General features: G+C 37.1%; 1 protein-coding gene across 1 annotated transcript in view; it reads left to right on the forward strand.

Annotated features, from left to right (window-relative positions):
- Nucleotides 1-17,319, forward strand: part of LOC123566571 (cartilage oligomeric matrix protein-like) — an 80,821-nt gene that overhangs the window by 59,325 nt on the left and 4,177 nt on the right. The window contains exons 13-18 of the mRNA XM_045360801.2: nucleotides 3,032-3,197; nucleotides 5,153-5,271; nucleotides 5,614-5,666; nucleotides 5,960-6,141; nucleotides 9,171-9,349; nucleotides 9,608-9,656. Coding sequence (XP_045216736.1) covers nucleotides 3,032-3,197; nucleotides 5,153-5,271; nucleotides 5,614-5,666; nucleotides 5,960-6,141; nucleotides 9,171-9,349; nucleotides 9,608-9,656 — 748 coding nt within the window. The remainder of the gene's footprint in view (nucleotides 1-3,031; nucleotides 3,198-5,152; nucleotides 5,272-5,613; nucleotides 5,667-5,959; nucleotides 6,142-9,170; nucleotides 9,350-9,607; nucleotides 9,657-17,319) is intronic.

A 17,319-nucleotide genomic window follows, 5' to 3' on the forward strand; every position in this document is an offset into this window, starting at 1 on the left:
TAGATGTGCAGCGCAGCATGCACAGTTGTCAACATTTAAGGGCGCAGCTAGACGTTTAGCGCAGCATGCACAGTAGTCAACATAATTTAAGGGCGTAGCTAAACGTATAGCGCAGCATGCATAGTAGTCAACGTTTAGGGACGTAGCAAGACGTATAGTGCAGCATGCACAGTAGCCATCATTTAGGTGCGCAGCTACATGAGCAGCGCAGCATGCACAGTAGTCAACATTTAGGGGCGCAGCTAGATGTGCAGCGCAGCATGCACATAAGTCAAGATTGAAGAGCGCAGCTAGACGTGTAGCGCAGCATGCACAGTAGTCAACATTTAGGGGCGTATTTACATGTGTAGAGCAGGATACACAGTAGTCAACATTCAGGAGCGTAGTTTCATGTGTAGAGCAGCATACACAGTAGTCAACATTCAGGAACGTAGCTACATGTGTAGAGCAGCATACACAGTAGTCAACATTCAGGAGCGTAGTTTCATGTGTAGAGCAGCATACACAGTAGTCAACATTCAGGAACGTAGCTACATGTGTAGAGCAGCATACACAGTAGTCAACATTCAGGAGCGTATTTTCATGTGTAGAGCAGCATACACAGTAGTCAACATTCAGGAGCGTAGCTACATGTGTAGAGCAGGGCACAGAGTAGTCAACATTCAGAGGCGAAGCTACATGTGTAGAGCAGGGCACAGAGTAGTCAACATTCAGAGGCGTAGCTACATGTGTAGAGCAGCATACACAGTAGTCAACATTCAGGAGCGTAGTTTCATGTGTAGAGCAGCATACACAGTAGTCAACATTCAGGAACGTAGTTTCATGTGTAGAGCAGCATACACAGTAGTCAACATTCAGGAGCGTAGTTTCATGTGTAGAGCAGCATACACAGTAGTCAACATTCAGGAGCGTAGCTACATGTGTAGAGCAGGGCACAGAGTAGTCAACATTCAGAGGCGTAGCTACATGTGTAGAGCAAGGCACAGAGTAGTCAACATTCAGAGGCGTAGCTACATGTGTAGAGCAGCATACACAGTAGTCAACATTCAGGAGCGTAGTTTCATGTGTAGAGCAGCATACACAGAAGTCAACATTCAGGAGCGTAGTTTCATGTGTTGAGCAGCATACACAGTAATCAACATTCAGGAGCGTAGTTTCATGTGTAGAGCAGCATACACAGTAGTCAACATTCAGGAGCGTAGCTTCATGTGTAGAGCAGGGCACAGAGTAGTCAACATTCAGAGGCGTAGCTACATGTGTAGAGCAGCATACACAGTAGTCAACATTTCAGAGCGTAGCTACATGTGTAGAGCAGCATACACAGTAGTCAACATTCATGGGCGTATATACATGTGTAGAGCAGCATACACAGTAGTCAACATTCATGGGCGTATATACATGTGTAGAGCAGCATACACAGTAGTCAATACACGTGTAGAGCAGCTTACACAGCAGTCAACATTCATTGGCGTAGATAAGCGTGAAGTGCAGCATGCACAGTAGTCAACATTCAGGGACGTAGCTACTCGTACATTACATCATGCACAGGGGCGAAGCTTTATGTGTAGAGCAGCATACACAGTAGTCAAAATTCAGGAGCGTAGATAAGCGTGCAGTGCAGCATACACAGTAGTCATCGTACAGGGATATCAGAAGATTATAAGGATCTTACATGCCTGCCTGTGTAAGAGGCCTGCTAACGCTCGGTTTTCCATTCCACACTGTCCCTCGGGTAGGGAAAACAGCTGTCTTACACAGGCAGACATGTTAGATCATTTTTCTTGCCTATCATGTTCAAAATAGATCGTTGAGACAAATAGGTTTTTGGTATTTCCTGACATTATTTATAAAGTTTATGACGTCACAATGGTACCAGTACTATGTGACGTCACCTTAGTGCACGCTCTTTTAGACAAGGTTTTTCCCTAGGGAAAGACAGGAATATCTATCCCCGGCGCGTGCTTGGCTAAATGTATACTTTCCCCGATAGGTAGGCAAGAATCAGTGCTTCATGTGTGTGTAGAACAGTATGCACAGTAGCCAACATAAGTAAAACGGGCGTAGCTAGACATACAGTACAACATGCAATATCCTATACATTCAGGGGCGTAGCTAGACATACAGTACAACATGCAATATCCTATACATTCAGGGGCGTAGCTAGACATACAGTACAACATGCAATATCCTATACATTCAGGGGCGTAGCTAGACATACAGTACAACATGCAATATCCTATACATTCAGGGGCGTAGCTAGACATACAGTACAACATGCAATATCCTATACATTCAGGGGCGTAGCTAGACATACAGTACAACATGCAATATCCTATACATTCAGGGGCGTAGCTATTTGTATACAGCAGTAAACAAAGAAGTCAACTGTAAGGTTTCCGGTCAATAGTCAAAAATTATTGCTTGAGGTCTGAAGAATCTAGGATTATAAGTTTTGTGACTGTTAACCGGCAAGTCATTCAATAAATGTTTCACTACATGTCATCGATATTATTTTTCTTCACGTTTCGACTTCAGTCACATTTGTATTAACATACACAGTAGAGGAATACCATTTAGAAGAAGTTTCCAGGATTACTCGTAACTTCAATATGTGTAGTACACTCATTGACGATACAGCTACGGCCGCGTGACAAAATAAATATATTATCGGCATTGATTGATTCATGTAAAAACTGATTGTATGACATTATACGAAATAATTGTAAAAGTCAACATATTTATTATAAATCTAATTTGTAGACAGACAACCGGGTTTCAGTTCAGTCGTTGCATGTTTTCCTTTTCGTATGTCGGAACTGTATTTTATGTAATTCAGCTAAATAACGGTGTTTACCAAACGTGCAGAACAGTTAGCAGACAGTTTTGTCATTTGATTACTTTCCCAGCCGAAACTTACTGCTTCTGTCAAATAGAAGATACTTGTCTCCTTATAACAGTTTTATGCCACTGTAGCATTGGATTACATTGTGTATAACATAATCAGGGCTTAATACTTAAATATCATGTTTAGGATAACTGTCCGTTTCATGTGAACCCGGACCAAAGCAATACGGAGGACGAACCGGATGATTCTGGTGATGCTTGCGACAACTGCCCTGATATACCGAACGCCAACCAGGAGGATACAGACAAAGATGGTCTAGGAGATGCTTGCGACCCAGATATAGATAATGATGGTAAACTATTTTGTCATGTTACAGTTATGAATCGCCTTCTATTGTTGAATATTCTTTCAGAAAATGAAATAATATGTTATTATTGATAAAATACCTTCTATCATATGTTTTCAGTGAATTATCGAAATACTGGAGTGAAATATATCTGTTATTTTCACAGTGAATTTTCCACTGGTAAGAAACTATAAAATGGGTAAACTTAGTCAAAACATGAAAAAAAAAGAAAATTTGTTCGTTTACATTTAAGATCAAAATATCTTTCACTCATGAACACCATAATATCTTATAATTTCACTCTTGGCTATGTCATTCGTCAAAATATTGCAGATATTTCAGTCTAACACTGAAACAAACAAATATCTCTATATCATTTAGACCAGCCTTTTTGCTTCGTCGCTGGTTTAATAAATGTAATATAAACCATTCAAAGAGTGTTCTTTAATAGCATTGGAAGCATGTGTCGTAAGAAATTATTTCGTGCATAGTATGATAGTTATAAATTCACTGACCTTGCTAATCCCCAAGTTTCCGACGCTGCATTTCATGAAAATTGTTTTCAAACAATCTTGTAAAAGATCTTATAATATTTGCTGAAACTATAAAGTGGACGATGATAACCTCATTACAGCCTATTATTGTACCCCCCGACAACAAAGTTGTAAGGGGGGGTATACTGGTTTCAGGTTGTCTGTCTGTCTGTCTGTCCGTCTGTCCGTAGACGCAATCTTGTGCGCACCATCTCTCCTTATCCCCTTGACAGAATTTAATGAAACTTCACACAGGTGATCAGTACCAACAGTAGTTGTGCATGGGGCATGTTAGGTTCTTTTAGAAAAAAAAATTGCAGAGTTATGGGACTTTGTTTTTTTGTTACTATACTATATACATAGACACAACCTTGTGCGCACCATCTCTCCTCATCCCCTTGACACAATTTAATGAAACTTCACACAAGTGATCAGTACCAACATTAGTTGTGCATGGGGCATGTTAGGTTCTTTTAGAAAAAAAAATTGCAGAGTTATGGGACTTTGTTTTTTTGTTACTATACTATATACATAGAAACAATCTTGTGCGCACCATCTCTCCTCATCCCCTTGACACAATTTAATGAAACTTCACACAAGTGATCAGTACCAACAGTAGTTGTGCATGGGGCATGTTAGGTTCTTTTAGAAAAAAAAATTTGCAGAGTTATGGGACTTTGTTTTTTTGTTACTATGCTATATACATAGACACAATCTTGTGCACACCATCTCTCCTCATCCCCTTGACACAATTTAATGAAACTTCACACAAGTGATCAGTAACAACAGTAGTTGTGCATGGGGCATGTTAGGTTCTTTCAGAAAAAAAATTTGCAGAGTTATGGGACTTTGTTTTTTTTGTTACTATACTATATACATAGACACAATCTTGTGCGCACCATATCTCCTCATCCCCTAGACACAATTTAATGAAACTTCACAAAAGTGATCAGTACCAACCCTAGTTGTGCATGGTGCATGTTACATTCTTTTAGATAAATATTCTGCATAGTTATGGGACTTTGTTTTTTGTTACTATACTGTATACATACATTCTATATACATACAGTCCACATAATTATGCAATCTTGTGTGCATCAAATTGCAATGTACTGTGTCAGTGCATGCGGGGGGTACATTCATCACCTTTAGTGATAGCTCTAGTTTAAGCTCATTAAGATGGGAAAGAATCAATTGCAATAATTCAAAATATATTGCGTGCTCTAGATTGATCAGTTCAAGCACTTAATTCAAACTAGCTCTGTGCGTAGTACTTACAATGACATTTCACTGTCAGCTATAAACACTACTAGAGTAAATAGTACAACTGGTACTAGCTGAAGGTAGGTCTAACAAATATTTCGTTACTCAAACATAAGATTTTTAACAGGTATAATGCTCTTTCATAATCAATCTGTATAAATTTAGGAGTGCTAAATGAAGAGGACAACTGCCCTAAAGATCAAAATCCTGACCAGCTTGATCTTGATGGAGACTCAGTCGGTGACATATGTGATAACTGTCCTGGCACAGAAAATCCAGATCAGGTGAAAATAACAACTGGTCTCGCTTTATATTGTACACGTCTCAGTTTGACTTTGCTTAATTATTCCAAAGTTATAAAGCGTGCTGGATTACATTATTTTTGCAGAGAATGATTCCACTGAAGTTGCGAACGTTTTCAATCGTTTAACTTTACTTGATTTGAAAACACACAAAAGTGGAAATATTAAATATCAAATATCAAAGTAGTACAGCATATAATATCTATTCATAGCTTTTGTTAGAACCACTTATATATTTTATACCAAAAGTTATAATAATTATCAAGCTTTAAAATTGAAAATTATAAAAAAAAGTCATTGTATGTGCTTTTATTTGTTTGACAGCGTGACACCGACCATGACCTTCTTGGAGACGTTTGTGATAATAACAGCGATACGTAAGTTCAGATCCTGAAATCACTCAAAGTCGGAGTAAAGTAAAATGGAACTTCAGCTTTTATTAAAACTGATGTTTGGATGACAATACAGATCATTTACATCTGTACTGGAATGAAATTTAAAAAAAACAACTTTGTACTCTCTTATACTATGGTTGCATCCCAGTACACATTTTAGAAAAGTGCTTGTCAAACGACATTAGTCATAACAAGAACAGATTTGAAATTCATATGTTTTTACATGAAATATCCTCACTTACTACATATGAAAAAAGTCAGTAAATATTTTACAGAGACAAAGATGGGCATGAAGACACAGTAGATAATTGTGTAAACATGACGAACGCCGATCAGCGTGACACAGATCGTGACGGTCAAGGAGACGCTTGTGACGATGATGATGACGATGATGGTATCCCGGATGTAGAAGATAACTGCCCATATGTGGCCAATTCTGATCAAAGAGATGATAACGGTAGGTTGCTACCCAAATCATCGTAACGGTAGATCGCTACCTAAATCACCATAACGGTAGGGCGCCACATAAATAATTCTAACGGTAGGGCGATACTTAATGACTTTAGGTCGAGACCTAAATCACCATAACGTTAGGTCTCTTTTTAAATCGTCATAACGATAGGTCTCTACCTAAATCAACCTAACGGTAGGTCGCTATTTAAATCTTTCTAACGGTAGGGCGCTACCTAAATCATCCTACCAGTAGGGTGCTACCTAAATCACCCCAAACGGTAGGTCTTTACCAAAATTATCACAAACGGTAGGTCGCTACCTTAATCATCCTAACGATAGGGCGCTACCTAAATCACCATGCAGGTAGGGCTCCGCCTAAATCACCATAACGGTAGGTCGCTACCTAAATCATCCCAAACGATAGGTCGCTACCTAAATCATCCTAACGGTAGGGCGCTACCTAAATCGCCATGCAGGTAGGGCTCCGCCTTAATCACCATAACGGTAGGTCGCTACCTAAGTCTTCCTCCCGGTAGACCTCTATCTAAATCATCCTAATGGTAAGTCTCCACCTAAATCATCCTAACGGTAGGTCGATACCTATATCATCCTAACGGTAGGGCGCTATCTATAACAGTAGGTCGCTACCTAATCCACCCCAAACGGTTGTTCACTACCAGAAACGGTAGGTCGCTACCTAAATCATCCTAATGGTAGGTCGATTCCTAAATCGTCCTAACGGTAGGTCGCTACCTGAATCATCCTAACGGTAGGTCTCTGCCTGAATCATCCCAAACGGTAAGTCGGTACCTAAATCGTCCTAACGGTAGGTCGCTACCTAAAGCATCTTAACGGTAGGTCTCTACCTGAATCATTCTAAACGGTAGGTCGCTAGCTAAATCATCCTTAGGTAGGGCGCTACCTAAAATACCAAAACGGTAGGTCGCTGCCTAAATCTTCCTAAAGGGTAGGTCGATACCTAAATCAACTGAATGGTAGGGCGCTACCTAAATCGCCGTAACGGTTGGTCGCTACCTAACATTATAACGCCATGATAACAGTAGGTCACTTCCTAAATTGTCGCAAAGATAGGTCGCAACCTAAATCATTTCAGACTGTGTTATTAGTTTTTAAATCATATCCCTTAAGCGATATGTCCAAAAGTCTGGTCTGCGGAGTTATTGTGTTCTACCTTCGTTAAAGCGTCTACTTTAAGGTAGTTTGGCAGGTTTGGGTGGATTTTTCTACAATGTCGAATTTGATTTAATCATGATTTTTCACAACTTCAGAATATAATAATAAGAAAGATAGGGCCATGTGCTGTTGAGTTTTGCTAGATTCCTTTGAAAAAGTTGGACGCGTTACAAGTTTTCATAATCGGCTTTTATGGCAAAAATAAAATTTGATGACATTTTCACGAATCGATTTTTTTTCTAGAATGTAGATTTCAATGACACTTTTCACAATTAAAAACTAATATAATGGGCTATAATGTGGTGAAATTAAATGTACAGGTAAATTTGTTTGTTTTAAAGATATTTGACCATGATGAAAGAGATTCGCACATTTCAAGCCGATTTTGAGACATTATTTCGAATTATTAAAGTAACATGTTTAACATTTAACAAGAGCTCGTCGAACAAGAAATGCCCCCCTTGATGCATTCAGTAATTGCACAAGGAACAGAAATTATATGCTCACTGTAAACAAAACAAAAATTTTACTGTTCTGGTTCAATGTGACCTTGACCCTTGACCTACTGACCTCAAAATCATCTGCTGGTCATGATCAACCTCCCTATTAAGTTTCGTGATCCTAGGCCCAAGCATTCTCAAGGTATGGTCCGGAAAGAGTTTAACTGTTCCGGGTCAATGTGACCTTGACCTTTGGCCTACTGATCTCAAAATCTATAGGGTTATCTACTGGACACGGCCAACCTCCCTATCAAGTTTCATGATCCTAGGCTCAAGCGTTCTCAAGTAATTGTCTGGAAACGGTTTAAATGTTCCGGGTCAGTGTAATCTTGACCTTTGATCTACTGACCTCAAAATCAATAGGGGTCATCTGCTTGGCATGACCAATCTCCCTATCAATATTCCTGATCCAAGGCCCAAGCGTTCTTGACTTATCGCCATAAACCGTTTTACTGTTCCTGGTCATTGGGACCTTGACCTTTGGCCTACTGATCTCGAAATCAATAAGGGTCATCTGCTGGTGATGACCAACCTCCCTATCAACTTTCACGATCCTAGGCACAAGCAATCTTGAGGTATCATCAGGAAACCGTTTAACTGTTCTTGGTCACTGTGAGCTTGACCTTTGACATACTGACCTCAAAATCAATAGGGGTCATCTGCTGGAAATGAACAACCTTCCTATCAATTGAGTTATCATCCGGAAACCATTTAACTGTTCAGGGTCACTTTGACCTTGACCTTTGACATACAGATCTTAAAATCAATAGGGGTCATCTGCTGGTGATGACCAACCTCTCTATCAACTTTCATGATCCTAGGCCCAAGAGTTCTTGAGTTATCATCCGGAAATGGATTGGTCTACATACCGACCTACCGACCGACAGCGACCGACCGACAGACCGACCGACATCTGCAAAACAATATACCCCTTCTTCTTCGAAGGGGGCGTGGGGGCGGGGGAGGGGGCATAAATATCATATTGTATGTTAAGATAGGAAAGATAGTAACTTTGCCTTTTTTATAACTTTACTCACAGGTTGCCATTTATTCATTAATTGATTTTCGTTTCTGCATGCCGAGTCCAGGCTTTATCCTACGTCATCCAGCTAAATGACGCTATGCCAATACTTCTAGTTAATCAAACGTGCAGATCTTTACAGATAGAAAGTGCCGTGCAGTTTCGTTCCAGACGAAACTATTCGGTGCAAAAGAAGTTTAATATACATTAACAAAATAAGAATTTTCATTTTCTAGTTTTACTATAAGCATAATCCTTGTCAACAATAAAGTGTGTCTAAAATAAGGTCTGTCTTCCTAAATAAAATATTTTTAACAGCTGACGGGAGAGGTGACATATGTGAGGATGATTCAGATGGTGACGGATATCCAGATAGTTTTGATGTCTGCCCTGATAATGGTGATCTATTTGCAACCGACTTCCGGGCCTTCCAGACCATTATACTTGATCCTGTTGGGGACTCACAGATCGATCCAAACTGGGTCATCCTGAACGACGTTTGTATTAAAGGGATACTTTCTAGCATTCGCACATTGTAGTAAAACATTAATACAAGTACATTTTTTGTAATAAGAAATGTTAATACATTTTTTCAATTTCATGCACACATTAACGCTCTGGATGATAATATGCGTGCTTTTGATTTGAAGTTTAAAGCTAGTTTAAGACTTTGAGGCTTAACTCTCACGTTTCCGAATTTAGTCAGATATACAGTTACGTATAGAATATAGTCAGACTTTCTCTTACGCTTGCAGGGTGCAGAAATAGTACAGACGCTAAACAGTGATCCCGGAATCGCCGTCAGTAAGTTCCAAAGATTGTACATGTTAGTCTAAGTTAATGACATCTTTTTTATTCAAACATCTGTCAGCATATTACGATTAGTAACGAATGTGTTTGTTTCCATAAGAATACGTGTTACTGTATCTTTTGTAGCTTAAATATTATTAACTGATTAATTACCTCACATAATGTTTAATTGGTTGCCATTGTTGTAAATTAAATTTGTAAATAGCTGCTATAGGAAAGACCCGTTGCAAAGAATTTGTGGGTCAACCCCTTAGCCGGGTATTTGTAGAAATGATGTAACTATCTATCTACCCTCGAGTAACCAGTTTCCGTGACGGTAAGGATACAGCGTGCCATTTCGTGAATAATAGTTGTTTAAGCTAAAATTATTCTACTTAGAAATAAAGTGAGAAACTTACCTAGTTTCATCCAAACAGTGCCAAATGTATTTTGTGTTGCTAACTGATGGGCGCCTCCATTTAGACATCAACCGGAACTGACTTCCGTTTACCGTTACCTTTACGAAATGATTGAATCAAACGGGATGAAAGGTACTGCAATAACACTCAAAATTCATTCGTTGTTATGATTTCATTAGCATTCACAAGTTAATAGTTTTGTTAACAGTGTGGACACTTGAAAATATCACCCGTTTTTACAACTTTAACACTCGAGTAATAATTCAAGTGTGTCCAGTGTTTACAAATCTCACACTGTACCCATTTAACAAACACTATACCAGGACAGCTTGCAAACTCTTCAGGCTGCAATTACCGCACATGCAACATTTTTCATCGTCCTCATCATCAGTAAAATATCCTCAGACTGCAAAGGTGTGTTTAAATCAATAGGACCACCAGACTTTTGAATACCTGAGGTTGACTGAGCTGATGCATTCAAATCATTATATACTACTGGTATTCTAAGACAGTGGTTGGTTGCCTTTTTACAGACAGTTCTACACGGACAGGGATATTGAATGAAGGCATTTTATTATTAACTGGGTCAGGTTTCGATTTCTTTGGAGTAATGACAGCTTCTAAATACTCCTTCTTTACTTTTTTTCTCGTTTCAAGCTCAGTTATTTACTTACCAACGATTATTTTGCTGATAGATCTTCACTCTATCTTAATGACGGTTTGAATATTGGTCTTCTTTTTTTAAAAAAAGTGATAATTGTATCATCAACTTGTGTGGGAATAGAATTATTGTTGTTGTTGTTTTGAGTCTCACTAGCTTGTATCAGCGGAACAACAACAAATTCCTCATCAACATATGGGACGGTTTCATCTGAATCCGACTCGGGTTGAACATGATCAGGAGCTACAGACTGACATAACTCTTAAGCGAAACTAGACTGAAGTTATCATCTGAGTTCAGTACCAACAGAATCTGGGCAAACTAGATAAGTGCATACTTCTTTGAAAGCACCCTGCAAATTTTTCACTGAATATGCAGTAGCATATGCCTTACACGCAATCATACATACACGGTACCTGTCAACCATTTTGCCAGTTTCCCTTTGAAATTTACCTCATACATTACTATAAACCTTAGAAAAAGGCACAAAACATTTAAAGTCAGTAGGCTGCAATATGTGTGATGTATGTGGAGGACATTCTACAGTTTATCAATTATTAGATATGTACCATCAAATTGTTCAATCTCTAGATACCAAAACTTATACTTGTATTGTATTTTGTGACATCTCTAAGGCCATTGATAGAGTTTGGCACAAGGGTCTCCTTTATAAACTACAACTAAATGGTATCAAAGGAAATTTGTTAAAATGGACCAAGGGTTATCTTGAAAACAGAAACCAGAAAGTTTTTGTTGGTTCTTCTTTATCTGAACCTCTCAGCGTCAATGCCGGGGTGCTCCAAGGCTCAGTCCTTGGGCCCCTTTCCTTTTTAGTATATGTTAATGACATCCTTGAGAATTTGTTATGTATTGCACGTCTTTTTGCGGAAGACACTTCTTTAGCATGTACTACATCTTCTTTGACTGATCTTGAAGGAATTGTTAACCATGATATTGCTATGATAAATGCTTGGACTAAAAATGGCTTGTAGATTTTAATCCGAATAAAACAGAAGCAATGCTTTTTACTTTATAACAAAATATCAACAAACCATATTTGACATTTGATAACGTACCTGTTAGATTTGTTGAACGTCATAAACATTTAGGTTTAACACTAAGTTCAAATGGAAAATGGCATGACCACATTGACCAAATAACTACATCAGCTTCAAAATTGTTAGGCATGATGAGAAAATTAAAGTACACTCTTAATAGACAGACTCTTTACCAAATATATATATATATCTTTCTTAAGACCTGTTTTAGAATATTTTTCTATAGGGCCAGCATTTTTTAATTTTTTGGTTTAAGGGAGCGCCGACCCTATTTTTTGACAAAACAAAATAAAAATAAAAGTCATTTTCAGTACTTTTATTTTCATTTTACCCGCCGACCGTCCATAATTGCTGCTGCCAAAAATAAAAGTTTAACTGTAAGGTAGAGGTTTTTAATCAAGATCAACAGACGCATGAAAAATGGCGGCCTCCATGAATGTAAATTGTGTGAAATTAATAGGAAAAAATATACAAGTTAACAGACAATAATCTTTGGAATAAGTTGGCAGAGATAACAAGTATTGTAAAGAAATTGGATCTGAGTAGAAATTACAGCACCTAAAGCTCAACATTAGGAATAATCACGTACGAAAAATGACCTTCACTATCAACGTAGCGTCCAGATGTTGAAAATTTTGGCGTATCACATGTACGAGATTTGTTGTCTGTATATTTATAACTGGACGACGATCAAATTCATGTGGGACTGTCGGAAAAATACCGCAATTGATAAAAAGGAAAGAAACCAAAGAAATGGCAAAATGGAGGAGCAAAACTGAGTATCATCTTGCTAAACACATTTTTTTTTTACTTTGAAGTCTTGGGGGTTAGAGAAGATAAAATAACTAATACCACAATTTTCAGTAGTTCTGTTCAAAACAAAGTGCAATTTCAATGTAAAATGACACATGTCCATACAAATGCTTGACAAAGATACATGTGATAAAAATTCAGACTACATGTACATGATGTAGTCAAAATAATTGGACAGTCAGATCAAAGAAATATAAAATACATTTTTATTTTTATAGCTCTTTGGTCAGATTAATGGTTGTTTAATATGTTTGACAGGCAATCTAATCAGGATCGCGTCAAATTAGTTTGACTAAAGTTCTAGCCAGGTACTGTAACTCAAAAGATAATTATCAAACATGAAACTCCCAGCAACATTCACATGTTCAATTGAAGTATACGTCGATAAACTCTGTAAGAAGACCCTTTGAAAGTATGTTTGGGACAGACATTTAGACACTATATGTCACATGTGCCTTTGACACTGAGGAACACATAATGACATATCCAGTAATAAATGTTTTTTTCGGACTCATAATTTACTAAGTCCAAGTCCCATCTCAGTGAAGAGTCTTATAAATCTCCGATACTGTTGTTTGAACATCAGCCGATAAGGTTTTTATTTTATACACATTTTAGCTGAACCAAAATTCAGATTGTTTCCACTTGTCGTACAATATAGGTGGCACTGACAATCGGCAAAATTATTTAAAACAATATCCAAGTCATTGAAACTTAACCAAAGCCATAAATTTTTAAAGCCAGTGTGCATAATTTTTATCAATTTGTAATTTTTGCTTTCTAGTATGACAGTGCCTGTCTTTTAAGACTTTGCATCTCCGGCCAATTAATATGCATGTATGCAGTATGAAGACCTAAAGTTGTCCTTGCATATCCCCATTTTAATAGCAGTTTTTATTCATGTTTATCATGTTTAAATAATAAACATTAGGCAATGTTCTTATGATATGTCAACTGTGGTGTCTGTATATTTTATTATGAAAAATGTTTCCACAAGTCTATTTTTATTACAAAATAGATACATACAAAAACACAAATAATACATATCCTTGGTGACTTTGAAAATGGCAATATTCATACAAGCTACACATTAAGAAAATAACAGTATACTGAGATGATGAGATATAAACCAGTTCAGAATAGTACATTTGTGAGAGTGTATGCAATTTAAGCTTGCAAGCTTTTGTTTCTTGTGGCGTACAAAAAATAAAACAATGTATCCTTTTGGACGTTTTATTTTTATTTATTTGGTCGACTGCTCAAAATTGGGAATTTTATTTTTATTTTTTTTTAGAGAGCGCTACATTATGACTATAAGAAAAGTTGCAGTTACGCCCCTTACCTTGCTCTACTGCTTGTTATGTGAATAGGCATCAACAGTAATATAAAATAAATGTTCAATTTTCTATTTTGCAGACACTAGACAACAGCGTCTTAAATACGGATTAAAGTGCAAATTATACCTACAGTTTTGCCATTGTCTATTTTAGCACCTGCTATAATTTTTACAATTGGAAATTAGGTAAACTGAACTGTTTGCCATTGTTAATCACGCGTAATTAGCATATTTATAAGAATATTTCCATTGTAACTAAACTAGACTAATAATGACCAATATTATAATCCCAAGTCTACTATTGTGTAGTATTTGATAAATGTTAATGATGATATTATATATTTTCTTTTTATTTCATCCTTGAATTAACAAACTAAAGATCATAGACATCATTTAATTTTGTTTTTATTCAAGTGCATGAAAACGAGGGAATGTGCCGAGATTACTCATCAGCGATTCTTTTATTTATTTCCGATCTTCAATATTTCTTTTTCTTTATGTCTATTCGCTATAACCGAGGGGTTTTCCCCTGAATTTCATACTTTGAGACTGGAAAAAGTGTTCCTAATAACCGAGTGTTCCTTATAACCGAGTTCCCTATAACCGAGGATTTTTACATTGAATAAAGAAGGAATTAGATCGGGGAAATGAAAAATGTTCCTTATAACCGAATGTTCCTTATATCCGAGTTCCTTGTAAGTGAGGTTTACTGTATCAGGAAATTAACTGGCTCTCACTATCTGACAGACGATTATATCAAAAACTTTTAATCAAATTTAGAATTCGTAACGGTGATGCGCCCGAGTATTTGAGTAATATTTTTCCAAACATTGTCAGCAATTCTACACATCACAACTTAAGAAACGATGAAAGTTACATAATCCTCAGTCGAAGAACGCAAATATTTTCTAATTCCTTTGTGCCTTCTGCTATTGATATATGGAACAATTTGAGTCCTGAATTAAGAGCCACAAACACCTTATCAAGCTTTAAAAGATTGTTAAAAACGACCGTTTTTCCAACTACAGAAACTTCAAAATTGTATCTTGGAGGAGAAAGAAAATTTTCTTTAATGCATGCAAGGCTCAGAAACGCGTGCAGTAATTTGAATTTTCATTTATTTTGCAACCATCTGTCTCAGGACTCAATCTGTTCTTGTGGAGAAGATATTGAAGACGTTAAACATTTTCTTTTCACTTGTACGAAATATACAAATCAAAGGATTAAACTTTTCCACGATTTAAGGCAATTTTATCCTTTAAATACCCAACTTCTTTTAGTTGGTAATTACGAATTGTCATATGTAGACAAGTGCAACATATTTTGCTCAGTCCAGCATTACATAAAATCAACCAAACGCTTTTGAGACTCACCATATTTAGCAGGCAATATCATTCAATTTATTTATATATAATTATATAAGTTTATTATTGACAAGACCCCAGTTGTTTCTTTTTTATGTTCTTTTTCCCCAAATGTTGTACATGTTAATGCAATTGAATTGCATCGTTTTTTGTACTTTTACATCTTTTTGTACACTGACTAGTCACAAATATGTTTGTCTATATAAGTCACATGTACTCGTTTCTCATTTTTTTAAGTTCTTTTTCCCAAATGTAGTACATGTTATTGCAAATTAATTGCATCATTTTTACTCTTACATCTATCTATACATTGCCACTAGTCACAAATGTGTTTGTTTATATAAGTACACATGTACTTGTACCTTATATTTCAACTCTTTTTTTTTCTTTCCTTTTTTTTTGTAACTGTAATATTGTAAATTAATTAATTACCACACATGTACTTGATTAGTTGTCATTGTTGTAAATTAAATATGTAAATATTTGCATTAGGGAATACCCGTTTCTAATGTTGCGAGAACTTGTGGGTCGACCCTTTTGCCTATTATATGTACAATTGACGTAGTAATCTGTTTATATATGTATATATTGGCAATAAAATATGTTTAAACTAAACTATGTATGTGGAGGCCAAACGGACAAAATATTGTCCTGCTCTGTGTGAACGTTGCCCGTCATAAAGTAACAATAATGGACGTTTGCCATTAGCATAATTGATAAAATGAGTTTTTCTTAATAGCTTTGAACACCTCCCAATCGGACTAACCACTCTTAGAAACTGTCCCACGTGCGCAAGGTGATGCACCCTCCAGTAACTCTGACTTTTTTCTTGCGCCTGAAATATTAAGGAAATCTATTCACATATGAAGTGAAAAGGAAAGTGCCATTCTATGAGAGAGTATCCTTAAAATGCTTACCTGCTAAACTGAATACAAAATATGGTATCTGCTGTCCAATGGCATTCCAACAACCTCAGAGTTGATGACATTCGTCGTTGGACCAACAACAAAGGACGGCTTGAAAATTTTCTGAATACCGTTTTCGTCGACAATTTATTTTAATTCAGGACTGTAAATAAGATTGTACTTCACGAGAATATTATGTATCTCTGCGAAATAATCCTGGACTCTTCACTGTGAAGCTGCCCTCACTCATGTCAGATACTAGTACTATCTTTGGTCGTTGAAATTTTGAGCTGGGACCTCCAACCTATGAAAGCACTTATAAGATAAGGGTTTGCCTCTATCTCTCCTACCAAGACATGTTACAAATTCAGAGGCTTCATTTATTAACTCAGCCCTTGTGTAGGGATACCTAACTATATCCGTCCTGTTTGTGCTCAACAAGTCAAGCTTCAATCTAGTTCATTAAGCAAAGGTAGCGAATATATCGTATTAAGAACAAATCATAATACCGTCATAACAAATTGGCATCAATTGAGATTTCATTACATCTGATTCAAATATGTTTTACTTATTAATTGTTTTTAAAGTTGGTAGTATCTGGGTCTGAAGTTTATAATAAAGAATCTATCTAGCAATGAATATGACCGTTGTCTGTGTATTGATAATATGCTTTAATTGAAACAAATGACCACGACCTTCTAATAAAACAACAATACTTCAGGATTTATTACACTGTACAAAAGTCTTTTTAGAGTCTCTAGCCATATAAGGAAATACCTTTTCTCTCCATTTCGTTAAATTATTTCGTTAATAAGCTTTGGACCCAGTCTTCCAAGGTCGAGACTTCTTATCAAAAATGTAAACAACTGGCTGCTGGAAACTTCGATGTATCAGGCACGGATCAGAAAAAAATATGGGGGGGGGGGGGGGGGGGCCACCAGTTTAGAACGAATGCGTCATCGGCGAGGCGCAAAGCGCCGTGTAGGGGTAGGTACGGGAGGGGGCACCCCCTTGTGCTAGCGGGGTCAGGGGGTTCCCCTCTGGATTGTTTTAAATATAGGTATGAAATGGCGGCCTCTGTTGCAGTTTTTGGTCTAAATTTTAGAGTACAGGAGAGGGTCC

Source organism: Mercenaria mercenaria, chromosome 8 (genome assembly GCF_021730395.1).
Source record: "Mercenaria mercenaria strain notata chromosome 8, MADL_Memer_1, whole genome shotgun sequence".
Classification (NCBI taxonomy): Eukaryota; Metazoa; Mollusca; class Bivalvia; order Venerida; family Veneridae; genus Mercenaria; species Mercenaria mercenaria.